Source organism: Protopterus annectens, chromosome 8.part1, assembly GCF_019279795.1.
Source record: "Protopterus annectens isolate FY-2018-M chromosome 8.part1, PAN1.0, whole genome shotgun sequence".
NCBI lineage: Eukaryota > Metazoa > Chordata > Ceratodontiformes > Protopteridae > Protopterus > Protopterus annectens.
Window position 1 is genome coordinate 354,293,780 of NC_056742.1, and position 20,177 is coordinate 354,313,956.

General features: G+C 37.1%; 1 protein-coding gene across 1 annotated transcript in view; it reads right to left on the bottom strand.

Annotated features, from left to right (window-relative positions):
• LOC122810129 (ankyrin and armadillo repeat-containing protein-like) overlaps positions 1-20,177 on the bottom strand; it is a 398,722-nt gene that overhangs the window by 307,654 nt on the left and 70,891 nt on the right. Inside the window, exons 2-3 of the mRNA XM_044081603.1 lie at positions 9,246-9,424; positions 1-89 (exon numbers count right to left, since the gene is read on the bottom strand). The exon at positions 1-89 is cut by the window's left edge and continues 130 nt beyond it. Coding sequence (XP_043937538.1) covers positions 1-89; positions 9,246-9,424 — 268 coding nt within the window. The remainder of the gene's footprint in view (positions 90-9,245; positions 9,425-20,177) is intronic.

The following is a 20,177-nucleotide window of genomic DNA, read 5'->3' on the forward strand; positions in this document are numbered from 1 at the left end:
TCCCTCAGCAAGAACCCTGAGTCCTTCGATTCCAATGTGCTGTAGCTTCTCAGACAGAGAGGCCAAGAACTCCACTAGGAAGTTTATACCTGTAAAGAGGAAATTAAACCACCAATAAAATGCATGTATCTGTTGTGCCTTCATATGCAGCAGTATCTTACCTCTGTTTCTGGACTAGACTTTGTATCTCAATCTAAGAAATGACTTTAATAATGACAGTGAAATCTTCTCATGGACTCATGCTCCAAATATTTTATAGTGGCCTATAATTGAATAAATGGCTCAGACCACGACTTGATAGATACCGAAAGGTGTTTCTTGCTGCACACCATGCTTAGCTCTTCGTGTAATAAGCAAGTAATCTGACTGAGTGTTATGGCTGGCCTTGACCTCCTCATAATTGGTACATGTTATGCACAATGTTGTGCTTTTATGGTACACTAAACCTCAGTCAGTTTATATAGAAGTTTCTTCCTAAGACTCAAAAAGAAAACAAAGCTAAATTTGTGGTTATTCAGCATAAAGCCTAGTAGAGGCAGTCAGTTAAACTGGTGTCACTTAATTTTGTAGAAGCAGTGATACTAATTTATACTGTTGTGAAGAAGAGTTCAAGAAAAGGCTAATGCCTACTTATTTAATTAATTTACATTTGGAAATCTTATTGGGGAAATGTCTTAATGCGTACTGTTATCCAAATTTTAAGTGATACGGCTGTCAATGAATCAGGCGCCAAAACAAAATTAATTACTGATTTTATTTTTATTTATTTTTCTTATGCCCATGTATATTCTCACTGTATTTTGAAAAGGATGCATATCAAAAAACTGAAAAAATAATCCCATTATCTATAGTATTGTTTACACTGATCACATTTTTGTCTACAGAAATTTCAGTGTTTTTAATACTGTATTTTTTGTTGTACTCTTTGCAGTCACCTATACCCATATTTAAATGTTTTTGACTCACTTGCAAAATACTGTGTACAACTCCCATTCACAGAGTTTTCATTCAGACCCCCATGTGTGTGTCTGACTTTTGAAAATAACAAGGAGGTGGGATGAATTTTAATAACCAGTTTAGCAGTAACTAGTCATGACTTCTTTTCTTAATAAATGATTATTTCTTGACTTACAGGAATTACTAAAGGTGAATAACAGCCAAGCTACATTTTGGAAGCGTTATCTACAAACAAGGCATGGGTTATACATTATCATCTACTTTTCTCATCTTGAAATGAAGAGTGCAAAAATCTTTCTACTCTGACACCATTGTGCCTTGTAAAAATTTTTTTTTTTTTCATTTTTCTTGATAAACTGCAAATCTTAAATTTTTTCCACTATTTTGGAGACATCTTCCTGGAGAGAGAGTTTTCCACAGGCAGCAAAAAGGATGAAGGTCAATCTTTTCTATATCTGAATTCTTCTCAGTTTAGACATGTTAGGAGTGGACCTTCCCATTCAAAAGGATTAGTATTTTAATCTTTCTCCACAGGCTATACAGTATGCAGTGAGTATCCATGCAGCTTATAAAGTTGTTCTCTATGACCTAGGCAGTCTCAGAAGTCACACATGTTTTGTTGTCATCCATGGAGAAAGACATTCAGAGTCATGGCAGCGGCATTACAGTGTCCTTGTAAAAGTATTGATGGAAGATCCATGATGTTTATCCACATTTATATCATCATATCCATATCTCCCTTTCACCCTAATATTCTACCACTGAAGACATCCTATAGTTCCCTCATTAGTGAAGGTTGACAAACAACGTTTATGGTCCTGAAGACCCCACACAATGTTGTGCACTTACTCCTGACACAGCATGTAACACATTTGTAGATTAAAGTACTTTCTGTTTCACATTTCAGTGATTCTACCTTTTGTAATAATGGTTCTTTCATGTGCGTTGTTTCATTTTGCTCATCATGCGTATAACAGTAGAACATTAAATTACTTGCAGTAATCCTAATATTCGAATAAGTCTCATCTGAGCTTCCAAATATTCAGTGTGAATTACTACCTTGGGTTCCCTTATTACAGTCCATTCATGCACACACATGGTTTAGCTTCCTTCAAATATTATTTTATCTATCTTTTTAATGAGGATATCATTGCACATTCCCCTAAAAATGTCATTAAACTACAACATTTAACCCCTTATATACTCATATTAAGTTTCTCTAGAACCAGTCATGTGAAAAAAAAACTTTTCTTATTATTTGAACTGTACTACTTGCAAACCTGGAAAAAAATGTATACAAGGATAAATGAATAAAAAGAAAAACTTGCCTTTATGACACAGTCAAAATAAATAACTTTAAACCATTAGATGAAATTAAAAAAGGAGCACAACTTAAACAGTCTTTCTTATTTTTTTATTACGGCAATGACTTTTCGTTCTTTATTGTCCAGTTTTAGTTAAAACAACATAATTCATCCTCCTTCATTTCCCTCAAAATAACAACTGATGTCACACACCTGAGCCATCTTGTACGAGGTGCCATTATTATAAAAGGTAATTATCTTTGTCGGACAAAACTGTTACTCCTGCTCTTCTTCTGTTGCTCCAGAAATATCAGCATCTCTCATTTCAGCCATATCCTTTCCCATTTGCTTGGTTTTAATTGCATCAGGCTCAGTGCTAGTCATTTGTTTTTTGCAATCACCTCATTAGGATTGTCACAATGTTTTCATTTCTAAAATGTTATATGTAGAAGGGAAATTTAAGCTTAAATTTAATTCCCTTGTGTTTATACTAACTCACTACATCAACATATCAGGAGCAGTTCCATAAGGTCACCTCTGAATAATCTTGCCTCATGATGCCATTCTGTACACCACTGCCAATGTTACCTGGTTGCTACAGCTTCAACAACAGATGTTCTCCCACATACATCAGAAACTCAGTCAGTATTTACCTGGCCTATCCATACCTGATGGGCTATCCATACCTGATGTCTCTTTCCTGCAGTGGCAGGCTTTTTACTGATGCAACACTCGAGATATATTTAGCAAACTCATTCCATCCCACCACTGTACTTCAAACACAGTGCAATAAATCCTTTTTGTTTTCTCCCTCAAAGCACCATATAACCTTAAACATTGCTTTATCCTCTGATTCATTAAGATGTTTCTAATCTGATTAAGTCTGCTGGCTGCCCTACAACCTTGCCCTGAATCCCTGCCACTCACTGCCTGTTTGCTTTATAGGAACACAGCATACTGGCAACTTTGAGCCTTTACAACTAAACATCAAACATTCTCATCAGGGTCCATAGCTTGATTGTATTGCCTCCATAATTTAGGACATCTCACTCCCATTCAGCCTCAACACCATTTTAGCCTGTCTGAGTGGCAAAAGCAGAACAACTTGGTGGCTTGACTCAAACTCCACTACTTGTCCCCCTGCAAAATACTCCTCCTTCTTCAAAACTAATCAGTGAATAATATCTGCTTACTTTTTTGTCAAACTTCTCATCAAATTAATCATTTTTAATACTTTTACTCACCAGTTTTCACTCTGATTTGAACAGAGAATCCTTCAAGCAGCACTGTTCATGTGGTCTGAAGGGTAATAGTCTTAATTTCTAATTGCCATATGCCTTACAAATTCACAAATTATTGACCATACATCTTTAATTTTGTTGCTGAACTTCAGGTGTGATACTACCTAACATGCAACTGTGACAAATACTTGCTATTTATTATTTCATTTCCTGTATTTCAGTTGCTTTGTATTTTTACTAATGTATTTTTCACTTTAATAATATTATTAATTTTGATTTGTCATTATAGTTTCACTTTTAGTTTGTGCACAAACAGTTGATGGGAAATCCCTCAAACATAAACTTCAAGATAAGACAATTACGTAACATAGTCTCAAAACAAAAGATAAAACTTTTTTTCATCTCCCACTATGTGGGAGACTTTGCACATCATTGCCCTATCACTTTAATTTGTTGACTCCATGTCACATATGTGTGCAAAAGGAAGAGACATAATGCACAAGTGCATGCTAACTGTAATCTCATTATTGCAAAAGGCTTTCATATGATTAATGTGGAATTTGGGGTAGGAGAATAGGAGCAGATCTCCCAGATTTGGGTGAGATACATAGATACCTCCATCAGAGAGAACAAGAAGACTGAAGTACTGGAACAAATTGTTTAGTGTTAGGAAAAGGAAAGCCAGAGGGCTACAGGTCTAAGGAGGTGGATGAAAAGCAGATGGAAGAGATGGGCCTATATTGCTTCATTGAAGTTTACTTACCTCAAATGGGTATTCATCAAAACGACATCACTGAATGGCCCTTCATTGAACGCTCACATTAGTGAACACTTTTCCCAGGGAAGGAAGTCACTTGGACAACATACAGAAAGTTGCCGTTTTTCCCACTGTAGTGTGATCTTGGAGTTGGTATATATAAGTATGGGGGGATTGGGAGGTGTGAGGGGCAGGTTTGATGTCTGTGGTCAAGTAATTTCTTACCGTTAGGAAAACATTTGCTGATGTGAACATTCCATGAAGGGCCATTCAATGATGTTGGTTCGATGAATAGCCATTCGACGTAAGTAAACTTCGATGAAGTGATATAGACCTGGAAGAGACATGAGGGGGTACAACTAGCAAAGCTACAATGGGACCTGGTGTGGCAGGTATCAAGCCAACTCCGACACTGGCCAAATACCAAGATTAGCAAATAAGAATTTTATTTCATTGGTACCTCACCCCATGCAGAAAGCTACAATCAAAATGAAACTAGATAACAGTTGCTGAAGGTGAGAGTGGCAATGGAGCAGACAATATTCATATGTTTTGGAGTTACCCGAAGATAAACCCTTATTGGCCAATGTTGGCATTAAGGATGGAGGAAGTTTTTAAGGTAGCAATATCATTAGACTGGAAGTTCTGGATATTTGGTATAATTCTTAGGGCCCAATCCCATTCTTAATCCATTTTGTAGTTTTATTGGGTCATGGCCAGGGTAGTAAAATTTAAATGCATCAAGTAATGGAATGGGTTAGGAGGAACTTATACTGATCTTCTTGACTGGACCCATCTCAAGCAACTGAATAACATTATGTATTCTTTTAAAGGCAGCAGTTGAAAGCACTTTATTCCAAAGTCCTGAGACATTTTACTACATAGCTATTAGCTACAAGATAGCTATGGAAGATTAATGTATGTGCAAGTCCATAAAAACAATATTTCAGATAATTCTTTGACCTTAAGCCTCCTAGTTAAATAAATTACGGATAGTGAAGCAAATGTGATAATGGAACTGACGTAATTGATTTATCTGTTGAGATAGGATAGATGGATAACAGCTGAGTATTGTACTTTGTGTATATATTTTAATCATGTTTGTTAAAACCTCTTGTATTCTACATAATACCTTTTCTTTTTGATGACTTTTTATGATACAGAGAAAAAAGACTTCTCTGCAGATGAGGTAAAAATACCTTCTCTGTGTTTGTTCATCTACAAGACAACTTCTTAACTGTCCTAGCAAAGCAGTAGTTTTCTTAGACTCAAGTAAGACTTTAGCAGCTGCAGAGCTAGGAGTGCACATTATGTCATCAGAATGCTGATATGAAGTTCCTTGATCATGAAGTCTAGCAGCCCTGAAGAAGATAGGAATTCAGATGAGTTTACAGTCCATCCAGGGAAATATCCATCTATCCATCTGCAACCCCTTTTTTTCCCATTTTTACACATGGGGTTGTCGTGTTACTTTAACAGTGACAGTCATCTAGAAGCACATCTGAGATAAAACTGAATGAACTTCAGAGAAGAATGAAAAGGGACACCCCAATTTAAGTTTTTAATAGACAGACAGAAAATTTGAGATTGGCTACCAGGTTTCAGGATGAGTAACATATCTGAAGGGGGTGTTGAATATGAAACCATTGGCATCAGTTACACATTATAGTACCTTCATTTGAAGGTAAGAATAGGGACTTTGAGAAAGGTCATCACCGCAAGACTTAGCATTCACACAAGCATGAACGTCAAGTTTCCTGTGCCAAGAGATTTAACAGGCAAATTCCTTATTCTCCAAGGCATTATTTGAGGAAAATAAAATCAAACAACAATTTGAATCACTGTTCCTGTAAAGTGTGTGGTTTACAGTGAATGCAAGGATAATTTGTCCCAGCTGATGGTTATACTAAGACTCTGCAGTCTTGGCATGGTCTAGCAGCGCTTCGTAAGAGATGTCAGAGAGGAGACTACCAATAGCCTGACAGACCTTAATGATGGAGTGCCACTGATAGTCCAGAGGGCAGCATTCCATACTGGGAAAGTGATGGATATTTTTTTTCTTGACTGCTTACTTCCTCATCCTACCTGCTTCTGCAGTATAGTAAAGGATAAGAGGGAACAGATGAGCCATTATCCATATGCATTTTTTTATTCCATAACACCCAAGCCCCTCAGTGGCTTCTGGTATAAGAATACTCACAATATGGACCCAGCCACGCATGTGTTACCATATGTATGTAGCACACCCAGCTACAGCTCCAATACTTCTAGGTGAGACAGTGTGTCTGATGTCGGTCTTTCTCTTGTTATACCACCTGGCATCTATCAGACTGCGTTTATACAGTGATTGTAACCACATCCTTCTCCTTGGATGGACAAGCCACCACTGACCAACTGAACCCCTTTCTTTCTACAGACATTCTTCCAGTGTCTGTGTTGAATCGTAGTTAGCTGGGGTGCAGTCAGAACTTTAGCCCTTTTTACTTGCTGTGGTGCAGTATTAAGACAAAATTAAGGAATTTCCTTTGTGGAGTTAAACTTCTCAAGCCAGTAGGCAGCCAACATGTTAGCTGCCAGAATCCAGCAGTTCTTTCACAACAAAAGCATGACTGTCTTAACAGATGCCACCTGGAATTTAGCTATATCCTGAAAAAAATAAAGTTGCTTGAGCTTTAGAATAAGGCATAAACATTCCAACTTCTTGTGTACAAAATGCTTCCTGGATTAAATGGGATTCCATAAGAAGCACCAGTTCCAATTGCTATGACTGCAGAGTGTGCCTAGGGGTAGTCAACACCATTTGTCAGACTGCAGCCTATCTTGACAATACTAAGATGCTAGAAACCTGAGTTTTCAACTTCCTTGCTCTAGTGAACTTGAAGTCTTCCTTCTGTACTGGAAACATAGAGTGAATCAACCTCCTGACCTCATGGAAGAATTAGCAGCAGAAGAACTGTCTACTGTTTGGCTAGCTGCAATGCTCTGGAAGGTCTTTCTGGCAGAAAGAAGACAGAAAAACTTAAAGCTACGAAAAAATCATAAACAAATTTTTAAGACTCATAAGCAACTTAAAAACTAATCTTATGAAGGATGGAGACATCCACCCCAACCCTGGCCCGTCCACAACAGTAGACCCAAGCACACCATCTAACAACCCAATGTGTACTATCCAGATTGATAGACTTCCAAACTCATTTGTGGTCTGTCATCTCAACATCACATGCCTAAACAACAAGATCCATAGCCTACATGGACTCTTAGCTGTTCAGTCCCCTGATATCCTCTGCCTCATCCCAGCTAAATATCTTCAAAAAGCAGCTGATGCCATAGCACTTCCCATTTCTATTCTGATCAACAGATCCATCTCAGAGGGATCCATCCCAGCAATATGGAAAATATCACGTTATACCTCTCCATAAAGGAGGAAGTTCCACAGAATTATCTAACTTTAGACCTATAGCCATTCTTTCACCACTAGCTAAAATCATGGAAAGATGCATACACAAACAAATCATGCACTTTCTTATTCAAAATGGAAAACTCGCCGACTCTTAGCATGGCTTTAGGCCATTCCACAGTGCCACCACGGCTCTTCTATCTTTCTCTTATGTCATCAATCTTCACTGTAACAACAACAAACTATCTTCAGCACTCTTCCTTGATCCCTCAAAAGCTTTCAATATGGTCAACGATCAGCTACTGTCTATATTTTTCTAAACGTCTGCCCGAGTTTATCACTCAAAGATGTATGTACTGTCTCTTTTTTGGTATGTGGAGCTTTTCTCCCTGGGCCTGTGCTGAAAATGGACATATATCCAGTCGGACTATCCCGGTCAACAAATGTAAAATAAATAATAAATAAATAAAAATTAGTTAGAGGCGGTCTAATAGTATATAATACCCTATTATATGGAGACATCACTACTTCTTCTGAATATCTTACTTGACGTCATTAAAAAGGATGTCCCCTTCAGTGTGACATCTTGTAACTTTAGCAACTCCCTGTGGACTGAGCAATGTTGGCCATCATAAGCAGATGGGCCCATTTCACCATATGTACATAATCAAGATTACAGTTATGAATATGGAAGATAAACATGGATGACATAATTAGAAGTTTCTGTACAGTACTGCAGAAACACAGCCACTGGAATGACCTTTTTAAGACCTGCTCCAGAAGCATGGAATAGGAATGGGCAATATTAGAAGGGTAGTTCAAGAAGGGTAAGCCCAGAGGGGCAGATGAGTAAACTAGTTTTACAAAACAGTCCAAGGCCTTAGTACCCTTGTCTGGAAATAAAGCCTCATTTGAAGATACTGGGCACAGAAAATCATGAAGGTGTCAAAAATAAATGTTCCTCAAACAGTTCAGCCAACTCCATGAAGAGATTGTAAAGATGGCCTGCCTTTAGGGAAATAGAAGGGCCTGTATGTATTTAAGATGACAGGACTCATGGTAGGAATATTTCAGGATTCAACTTTACTCTGTCCCAAGAAAGCAATGAGGTATTTATTAAGGGATATACAAGGATGTGAAGGTCAGTGTAGAATCATCAGACATGAGTTGAATCAATTTACTTCTATAATCTGTTTAATACCGTAATTATCTTAAGAATTGAATTACTGCTTTGGTCCACATGTATGTAATGGTGTCTCTTTCAATTTTCAACTAAACCAAACAGTCACTTATTTGTATACTTGAGAAAGTATGGAAAATCACAGCAAACTATATACAGTACAAATCATGGAACAGCCTTAAGATCTGCACTCATTACATTTTCTGTACAATCACATTCATATTAAACTTTAACAAGAGCGTTGGCTGACTGTTTACCATGAAAAGGTCTAGCTCTGGTCTCTGAATCTCAGCAATGATTACAGTGCATCATGCAGGACTTTTTATTGTACTTTTATGACTGCACAACTGGAACAGGTTTGGCTAAATGGTCAGGTTGAGAGAAAAATAAATAATAATAATAATAATACCTATTACTGATGCAATGGCTCTTTTTTCTTCCACATCTTCTCCAGCTAGAGCCCATAACGTCTCTGCAACAATTTCTTGTACAGTCTGAGTTCGATCTCTTTTCAGCATCTGTATCAAGGGTGAGATGGCATTATTTTCCAGTATGTTTTTCTGTGCAGTAGGATTGCCTTCTGCTAGCCTGTAAAAAACAAATGAAATGACTGCTATTACCATTCACCAGCTTGCATTATTCAGATGCCAGAATCATAAAGGAGTAAAACTGGACATGCAAGAAAATTCTGATTCTGATGGCAGGTAAGGACTGTTTGATAACAGTTTTATATTCAAATATTTATAAGTGCGAGTCCTGGACTAGTGAGACTGAATGTGCAAAAATGAAGGCTTACATCTACTAAGTCTGAGACTGATGTGCCTTGAATTATTCTGTTTTCTCTGAGGTATGGTGATCTTGGAGTTACTATATTTAAATTATAAATGTGTGGGGGTACAGCCTTTCATACTGGGGAGTGGGAGGATTTGCTCCCTGCTAAAATAACTTTAACACAGAACATGGATTGTGAAATTTGCAATCTCTTGTCCTTTCATTATTTTTTTATAATTCCAGAGCTCACAATTACACGTCTTGGAATTGCTTTAGGGAGGCAGACTGCCTAGCACATATAGTCTACCCATTTCCCTATGTATTCTACAAACTGCACATCCTGTTTATGTCACAACTTAGTTATTCTCATTCCTCATAAAATTACTTTAAGGCTGCTCCCTGGGTTTTAAATTCACTTACATTTTTTGACCCTAATCTACTCTAATTAAAGCTGTTCAAAATGGCTACTACCCTACATTCACAGTCACTGATTGAAGGTTATTAAAAATTAAATTTCATTTAAACTCATTTTTTTATGAGTTTCATTTGTTGCCATGATTCTTTTATAGTTTTTATTGCATGTTATAATTAAGCAAATTCATAACACTGAATAAAGCAAACTGACAGTTTTACAAATATTAAATACAATAAAAATATAAATTGTGGGGAGTGAGCATTTTAGCTTAAATTACAAATGCCTTGAAATTTCATTTTTTTTGCATAGTAGATGTCTAAATTCCATAATCTATGGCATTTTCCTGTAAAATGGAAAATTTGTGTCATTGCCTTTGTCTGCAAAAAGAAAGAAAGAAAAGAATCACTGGCAATGTTTTAAGTGCCCATGTGTGTCGCACTGAACGATGACACTTTGTTCTTTGGTAAAAGCCTACACTATAATCATATATAGTGAAGCAAAAGATAGCTTATAAATCAGTATAGCAGTTTTTATCATTTTTACATATTACTTTGCATTCGGTAGCGTTGTTGCCTCTCAGCAAGAGGTTCTCCCGTTCGATTCTCAGCTTGGGTTGGGAGTGCCTTCTGTGTGGATTCTGCATGTAATCTCTGTGGTCGCGTGGGTGCTCGAAAGAATGCGTTGAATGGGCATGCCTTCATTGAAGGTTGGGCGTCGGGCTTGCAAATTAACACTATAAAAAACATCTGCCAATCATTAGAGGACCGGCGTTCCACTGTGGCGACCCCTAACCGGGAAAAGCCGAAAGACAAACAATTTCATTAGGAGTGACATAAAGGTTAGATTTATTGCCTCACAGTGCTTTGCTCCCAAGATTGGTTCTTAGCTGAAATGCCTTCTGTGGAGAGTATGCATGTCTTCACTTTGTTTGTGTGGGGGTTTCATTGGGTGCTCTGGTTTCCTCTTGCATCTCAAAAACATGTCATAGATGAATTTGTTGACTCTCCATACTGCTTGTAGGAGTGTATGTTGTTTATGAATGTGTATCTCTGTGTGGCAATGGGCTGGTGCCCTCCTATAGTTTCATATTAGTACTAGGCTAGCCACCCCTGTGGGTCATTTAAGCCTAGCCAATTATCCTATTTGAGAATAAAACCCTGCATCTTGTGTTTGTAAGATAAACACGTTAACCATTATGCCAACCTCAGAAAGAATAGGTTAGGCCCACAGGTCTTAAATCATGTACCTGTATTTGCAAGTCCAGTGCTCTACCATTACACCACAAAGGTCTATGATAAGTTAATGTCCTCTACATCTGTTAAATGCTGGAAAAGGATTTAGTCTCCCAAAATCCTGTATTGGACTAGGTAGGTAATCAGAAAGTAAATGAATGAATAAATTAATTAATTAATATATATTTTATTTTAGCTTCTAAAGAGTCAAGTATTGCAGTAGATCTTTGTGGAAATTTATAAGCATTTTAAATGACTGGGCTTGCTTAGAATCATTTGGTATTCAAGAGAGGAGTCAGACCCAGAACTACAGGATGAAGTTTGTTAGTATCTTAGATTATTAATTTATGGTGGTTTTCTGCTACATTGTTTCAGGAAATGTGTTTGCAGATGGTGCCTTTCCATTCTGCACTACTCATATAACAATAAAATGAATCTTTTTTCCAGTAGTAAACATTCATCAATTTCCTCTCCGGGACATTGTTTTCCATGACAACCTTACTGAATCACAATTCAAAATAATATATTTGTATTAAAACAGGAAATGTGCTAAATAAGTTAGCATCTCATGCAGCTGCATTGATAATGCAAATAATTCTGCTTTTTTAAGGACTTGTTTGTTAGTTGTATTAAATATAAAATCTATTCAGATGCTTCTGTATAAGATTATTAACATATACACAATGAACTACAAGGAACATTCTTTCCTCAAGATGGGGAAAGCCCAGACTGTGTACCTTGTGCAGTGGGGTGTGGGCTTGTAAGTGTTGCATCTTCCATCTGAGTACCCCACACACACATCTATATCTTCTTATAATGCATTTTGGAAGTTGTACAAAATTCTGCAGAGAGTTCCCACAGGTAAAGCACCTGGCAAGGCTCCCTCTGTTTTCCCCATCACCAGCCATCAGATTAAATAAATGCTTACTTACTCACTGTGACTCCCATCAGTGAATGGCTATGGTGGAGGGGAGTAGGAATGCGCAAGGCAAAACCAGAGGCACAAGCCCATATGGCTGCTTACAATATCATTGTATAGCAATGGAAAATCACACCTGATCAAGAGCAGACAGGGCAGATGCACAGCTTTCAACTGCATAAGTGATTGAGAGCTGGTCATAGCAGGTTATATAGAAATGTTCTATGTTGTATTCATCCAGCAGCAGAAATGTCAGCTGCAGCTCTGTTTTAAATAGTTGTTTCAATATTCTGTTAAAATCTGTAGTATTGCTATGATACTTAAAACAAAAGCACTGCTTTTGAGAAGTGTGTAAGACAAAACCATTAAAACAAAAGCACTGTTTTTGAGAAGTCTGTAAGACAAAACCATTATTCTCATATTTGTAAACTTGCCTATTACTGGCATGTTAAGTAGGAGAGATGGGAAAACTAGGAAGTTCCATACAAAGACATAAGATGATTTTTATTGTCAGATTAGTAAAATGTTATTTTTTAATGACTTTAGAATAATAAAACAAATTCCAGGGGTGACACTACCTGTTACGGCTGGCTGAGTAACATATAGGGTTGAAATAGTACCATGAGACAGCACTGTATTACAAGAGTAATAGACAACAAGTAGCTCACTAACTGAAGAGATCACAACAGTAGCATTTTTAAGAAGCTTATGTATGACCAGTGAGAAATGTGACAAATGTAGTACATTTCTTTGTAGTGGCAATGCACCAAGAAGAAAAATCCATTCATGTCAATTCGCCAAGGGTTATTTCAGCATGTCCCAGACCTCCAAAATTACTTTGCCATAACTCACGTTCATAGAATACATACTGTTTTTGCAGGGGCAAGACAACCTTTACCCTACCAAATGAGGAAAAACCTACACCCCCCCCCCCCCCAAGCTTATATATACTACACTGTAGCTCAGCAGTGAGGAGAGGGCAGAGTTAGTTTTGTTGGTTTGAAAATCTGTGAAATTACTTTCATAGTGACATCACATTCCTGAAAAAAGCCACATGGCTGCTTTGTCAACATTACCAATGAGCATGATGGTAGATCTAACCTGCACACACACAAACCTTGGTGAGTCACTTCATATATTTTAAAACAGTTCTTAATGCAACTACAGTTTGGTGAATTATATTAAGTTTTAATGAAAAATTGTCTTAGACATGAATTCACAGTTTCTTAAATGAAGCTTGTAAACATGGAAGAAAATGAGGGACTTGAGCTAAAGTCACAAAAGTGAGAAATACAGCTACAGTTCTTTACTACACATACCTAAAGATTAGATAAGAACTTCAAATATTAGGAGGGGAGAACATGTCAGAATAATGCTATTTAAACAGTTAAACAGTTTAACTCAAAATCTGGAAGACTGCTGTATGGGGGAATTCTTGATGGAGAAAGATCACTGAATTATTCAGTATTTGTATCATACTTGACTAGAGTAATGTTATTGTTCACTTTGACGTCTCCCAACAGACCCTGTCTCATTCCCACTTGCAGTAATAGTGCATTTTCTGTCTTACAGGGAAAAGCAATTGTCCAGCCTAATCCTCCATTTGACATTGCTGGTAATAAGCTACACAGAAATGATGTCACACTCATAGTGGAAAATAATCAAGTCCGGGTGCTTCATTTTTTTAAAATTTAAAAACTCTGGAGTTGAGATCTCTGTCTAGCTCACCTTAAAGTTGCCTTCTCCAGTGATGATAACAACAACCGTAGGATTTCTTTCACAGTTAGTGGGTACTGTTGCATGTACATAGGAAATGACATTTTTATGTACATTGGGATCAGTTCAGCAGACTGCATCAAGCAAAGAAGTAAATGGGCAGTGTCTAGGTCAAATATCTGTCCAGTCCTTCAGCACCAAACAGATGTAAAAATGTGCTCTGATATGTTGGAATCATTTTAAATCTTCTTCTTTTCCCAGTTAGGGGTCGCCACAGCGGAACTCCGGTCTGCTAATGATCGGCAGTAGATTTTTACGGTGCCAAGGTGCCAGCCTGACGCCCAACCTTCAACAAAGAAAAAAAAAAAAAGAGCAATGAAGCTTTATGCAAAGTCCCGCAGGTCATGTTAAACTATAGCAGTAATACTAGTGATATCTGCAATATAGTGAGGAAGAACTGGAACATCTTGTCCAGTGATAGTACACTGGGGGGCATAGTGGGACCTCAGCCCACTTTTAGGTATAGAAGGAATAAAAACTTAAAGGATCTACTATGCAAGGAACCTTCCATGCCAAATGTGTCCTATGCTTTACCATATTCAACAGGAACGAGTAATTGTGGATTATGTAAAACTTGTCCCTACATAAACAAAGATACTGTTTTTATACATCCCGTTACCCAAAAAGTGTTTCACTTTAATCTTGTGATTTTAAGAATAAAGAAGATTTTTTTAAGCTGTCAGCAGTGTCCAACTTTGCTTCGTTTTTCTTCATTTGTGCTACCTGCTTAAGTTGGACTTTGGCGTCTTACTGGGTATTTGTTTTTTACTATTAACCTTCAACAAAGGCATGCCCATTCACGCATGTCTTTCGAATGTCACTTGACCGTGGCGAGGACATGCAGACACCACTCAGAAGGCGCTCCAGCCCGGAATCAAACGGGAGAACCTCTTGCTGTGAGGCGACAACGCTACCACTGCACCACTGCAGCATTGGAATCATTTTAAATAATGTTTGTTAGCACTTGATTTCATTTTATTTTTCTTTTCTTCCTTTGCAATGAGCTGCAGGAATTCCAGCTCATTTTCTGCACTTGGGCATTCCTGGACTTTATATTCACTGCTTAAATTAATCTTTAACCATATATACATTTCACTGTTTTGAATTTGAATGTAAATTTCTCTCTGCTAAGATACTCTTTTCCACCACCATCACCTTTCCTACTCTCTGTGCCTTAAAGCACTGTAGTTTAAGAAATACTGTTGTTCCTGCTGGCACTGGTATTTAGCTGTTTTTTGACAGGCCTGCCACTAAAGATTATAAAAGGCAAATAAACATTTATCCTGAATTTTTACTCAATTGCACATTTGGACCAATAATTTTGAACATAGAAAATTCTTTCTGTAGTATTACTTTGTTGTCACTGAGACAGTACTCCTTTCCTGTGTTTCACTTCCCCACATTCAGTATTAATTATAATTCTGGCTGTAGAGTAATTCATCTGGTCATCAAGGACATTTAATTAATGAATTCACTTAATTACATATGTTTTGTTTGTTTATTTATCCCTTCATGCATTCATTCATTCATTTGTTGACCAGCATATAGTGTTGATCTCAGAAGACTATTTCTAGGCTCATCGCATGGTAAAACCACAATAAAAAATACAGTGAACAGGTATACAGATTCATCAACTTTATACATTACTGAAAATTTGTACAGACACTTTACTGTGGAACATTAACTTCTGTGAAGTACATAGGAGAAAGTGATTGTTACAGCATTCGTTTTAGAGAGAGTTTTGTAGGATTTAATGAGAATAAGTTGACCAAAGAATTATTTCAGTGTTACTGTTTTGACTGTCATGGATAAGCCAGCAGGTACCACTTCTGAACTGTTGTAACGGTATGAGGACCCTTCTTCTACACCTTCACGACATCCTAGGTACTTATTTGCCTATAACCTTCTCTCACTCCCATCACTACACCTTACCCATTAATTTAGTTACCCATTTACTATTTCTACATTCATGCCTGCTTTGCCTTGATCTTTTGTACCCCTCCCATGTCTTTACCCTTACCACTGTTTCTCCCACTCCACTCTCATTCCTCTCTCCCCATTCTAACCTCAACCTCTGCTGGCAATATGCCTAATCTCTTTCCTAAACTAATATACACTAAATGTAGTTACGCCTGTGCATTTATCTGATATCATTGTAAATATTTGTTATTGCTTCTGTGTATTGTTGCTGTTAACAATGTATTTGTTGCTTGATAGTGTATTTTGTGATACTGTTATTATGAGTACTTGATTTTTATTTTATTTTATTTTTTTTATACAATGCTGCCTTTACTACTGCTAAATTGCCCAAGTCATGCCTAAACATGGTCTTTAGACCAGCGCACTTTACCCGGTTAACAAATGTATAAATTCATTAAATTATTTAATTAATTAAATAACTAGAGTACTGATCCAAAAGGACCTATTTCAGGCTCATGGCTTTGTCTTTGGTGTGTAGTTAAGCTGTTTCTAAGTAACTAGTTTCTGTGTTACCAGAGACAGTACACTGCCAGACTTAAGCAGTGCAGGTTTACAGTGTACAAACAGTTTAACCAATTAACTTCTGTGTTACCAGAGACAGTACACTGCCAGATTTAAACAGTGCAGGTTTACAGTGTACAAACAATACAAACCATTGACATGGTTAATAGTATTACTAGAGTTACTGTAATTCCAAACGCAAAAACTGCAGGTTTATTAAGTGCATACAATTTTTAACATTATCTTCTTTTCTTGGAAATCAACATTTTAGGGTACTGTATGTTCTGTTGTGCATGCATAATGGGTATTACTCATGTTACATTCCATAGGTTCATAGGTCATTTTGCTTGGGAAATTGTTTATGTCAGTATCCTACTTCATGATGCATAAAACACTTTATAATACATTCTTTAAGTTCTACCAACCTACAGCTATTTGAAAAGTTGTTGTTTATAAGGTGACTCATAATATTTAGAGTCCTTGTTTTTTTTTTCTTCTTCCTCAAAAAAAAAAAAAAAAAGTTTTGCACATTTGTTTTTTTTCCAATTTTGGCTAGATGGCTTAATTAACTGAGTTACGGTGGCTTTTCTAGGGAGAGTTGTCCCACTGCAGTATACCATAAGACCACTAAGACTATGTTGTCTGCTATTTTTGAAGCATACAGGCCTTCCCATTATCAGAGGCAAGTAGATAAGAAGGCATCCATACCTAAATTCTTTTTGTCGAGGTGTGTTGAGCTCCATCTGGAACCATTTTGTCTCCAAATGAACATCAAATACTTGAGACCCTGCATATTTTTTAGTGAAACTTTCCAGTCATTATACTTTTATGGTCAGATCACAGTTGCTGTTTCAATGCATGAAGATATTTTATCTTTCAGGGTACGGACATTTGCTTGTGCTAGTTTCAAGCTGGGGTAGGTATTCTGTGAGTCATCAGAAAGAAATGAGGCCAAGAGACTGGTTACTGTCCAACCTGCCTTTTCAGCAATTGTTTCAAAAGTTATGAGGTACATTTCCAAGTTATTCATTGGCATCACATTTTGCAGATAACTGGCTTGATGAGATCATTCCTCCTCAATACTACTGCTCTGAGTCTCAAATATTCCTGCTGGAACCTCCAAAGAAAATCTGTCTCATAGCTATTTCTGCAGTAGTGCTACTTCAGGGTATCAATTCCTTTCTCCTCAGCCTTTGTAATATCTGTCTGTTGGCTTTGGGCTTGTCATCTGCAAACTACTGCGAGATCCACTGAACTGCAGAAGGGTTTAATGTCATCTCGTGTGTAAGATCTAGAGATAGCTGCCCACATTTTCCACAGTGCAACAGTTCAAGAGGTATGTACTATATGAAGGTCTATTTAAGCTTTAGATATGTTTGAATATTTTTACCTTTCAAATTGTAAGGGATTGCAGCTCAGCACAAGTGCAGTACGAAAGAATGAGTGAATATAAATAAAGACTCATCAGCAATGGAAAGCATATAGCAAATTATTCATTTCAAAGCAGTTCAGCTAGTTGTCCAAATAATTTGTATTTGTTCAGGGTTCAACTCTTGCTTGGTGGTACTTTGTACTTGATAGATTAAGCCCTCACTCAGTCTATGGCAACTCTACCCAGCTTATTTATTGCAGGATTCATCAAAGCTGTACATTTTTCAGATGTTCTGTTTGTCAGCATACTTTTAATTTTCTCTACTACGAACTGTTCATTAACACCCAGTTTTTAAAAGCGGCATAAACAAGAAGGTGGGAACAGATGATATCTATCAACCTGTTGCTCAGACTATTCTGGTGAAAAAACAATTAACCTTAGCGAGCTAAAGATCAAAAAAAGCCTCTGCCGTGGTAAGATTTTTTTTTAATTTTCTCTCCTTCCTAATGGTCCTCATAAATACATATCATCTGGTTAGCCAATCCACCAGCAAACTGCAAAACTATGCATCATGTGGACTGAAATTTGTTTCTTTCTGTCTGCCCACATTACAAGCTGCACTGGCATGTACTTCTTTGACTAGTGCTGCAATCTTGGCATCATTAAGGAGCACAATAGTGTTAAAATGTAATCCCATGTGGTGTTTGATGCAGACATGTTAAACACAACAGCTGTTAATACTAAATTTTGTAAAGCGTCAGTGGATACTTAACATGCAGCCAGGCCTATACTCAAAGATATGTTACTTCCAATTAACTAACCAGTTCACTACCTGTCTCACAACCTTCTCAGTACCCTTCTCTTCAGGAGGTTCTATTCCGACTGTCAGAGCTGAGGAGACTTAATGTTAATTGTAAGACTAAAATGGAGTGCTTAAGTATGTTTAAAACTGTAATTATGAAGAAATGGACTAAATGTTTATTTTTGTGCCATTGCCCTTTTCTCCATGCTGTATAAACTAAGAAATTGAATATTTAAAGAATTGGAACTTCTTTCTCCATAAGCTTAGCTTCTGCATGGGAGGTGCAAGTGGGGGGAGGCGTTCCCACTCTCTACATATACTACCACCAGGGTTACGCAAATTCAGACAAAAGCAAAAAATTAAGGAAGAAAAGAAAAGAAAGTCATCATTTACCTCTTTTACAACTTGCTTGGCCTCACACTAAAGTATATCAACTTGAACAAACCAAGCTCCATCTTATTGATATGTTGATAACATGAAACCCTGACCATGCAGAACAAATATTTTAAGATTCAATAACAGACCACATGATAAACTATAGTGCTCCTGCTCTGAAAATACAGTTACCCTAAAAGGGATCACAGTAACTGTTTTTCTTAAAATTAAAGGTAAGCAGTTTCATAAAATTAAATCTTTCAACATGTTTACTTAAATAATAAGGAAGCCAAACATGGCATGATATCTGCTATAAATCTGGGAATAGCTGTCCATCTTCTGGAACTAGCAGGACTATTGCAGCCAAACATTAGGACCATTCAGCACCTAAAACTTTCCCAAACTGCTAATTCCATCCCATCCCATGATGCACCATACCCTCCTGCCACTCCAGTTCACGACCAAATGCAAATACAGATGAATACTCCTAATTAAAAATGTAAATGGATGGAGAGAAAGTTGGTTTCTGATGCTCCAGATTTACTTTTAGATCTACCATTATAGTACGTTATAGTACCTTTCATATCTGATACTGTAGATTACTCTGTCAAGAATCTGGTAGCACTGAATTCCTAGCTGACACAACTGTGTGGCTTCCCTAAAGAAAATTCCCCATTTCCAATGAACTAAAACATGCCTAAAGACAATGTGAAATACAATATTTAGACTAAATAAAGAATGTACAGTACACTTATGAGAAGGAAATGTTTAGTAACCTGAAATTAAAGGCTCTGATGAAAGCAGGCCTGAAAAAATACAGTATTATGAGCAGACCTTATTTAACCATAATTTACCATAGTGCAATACCCTAAAGTCCATAGTGCAATACTCTAATGTTCATAGTGCAATACTTAAATGTCTCTTTCTGTGCAAGGATCAATCAATGTCTTAACCAAGTATCTGTGCAATACTAAAGTCTCATGCAAGTAAGTCTTTACTTCAACAAGTGTTAAAATGTGTTTCTAATTATGTGCAATATTAGTCTGTCTACCTGCATGTCCGTGATGTAACAGCTAGTTGTTATATATGTAAATGTCTGTGAAAATAGTCTATATGTTGTCTGCACATTGAATCTGAAGACACGGAATTTCGTTCAATTTTTGGCCTTGTGTGATTTCTGAATGACAATAAAGTTTAC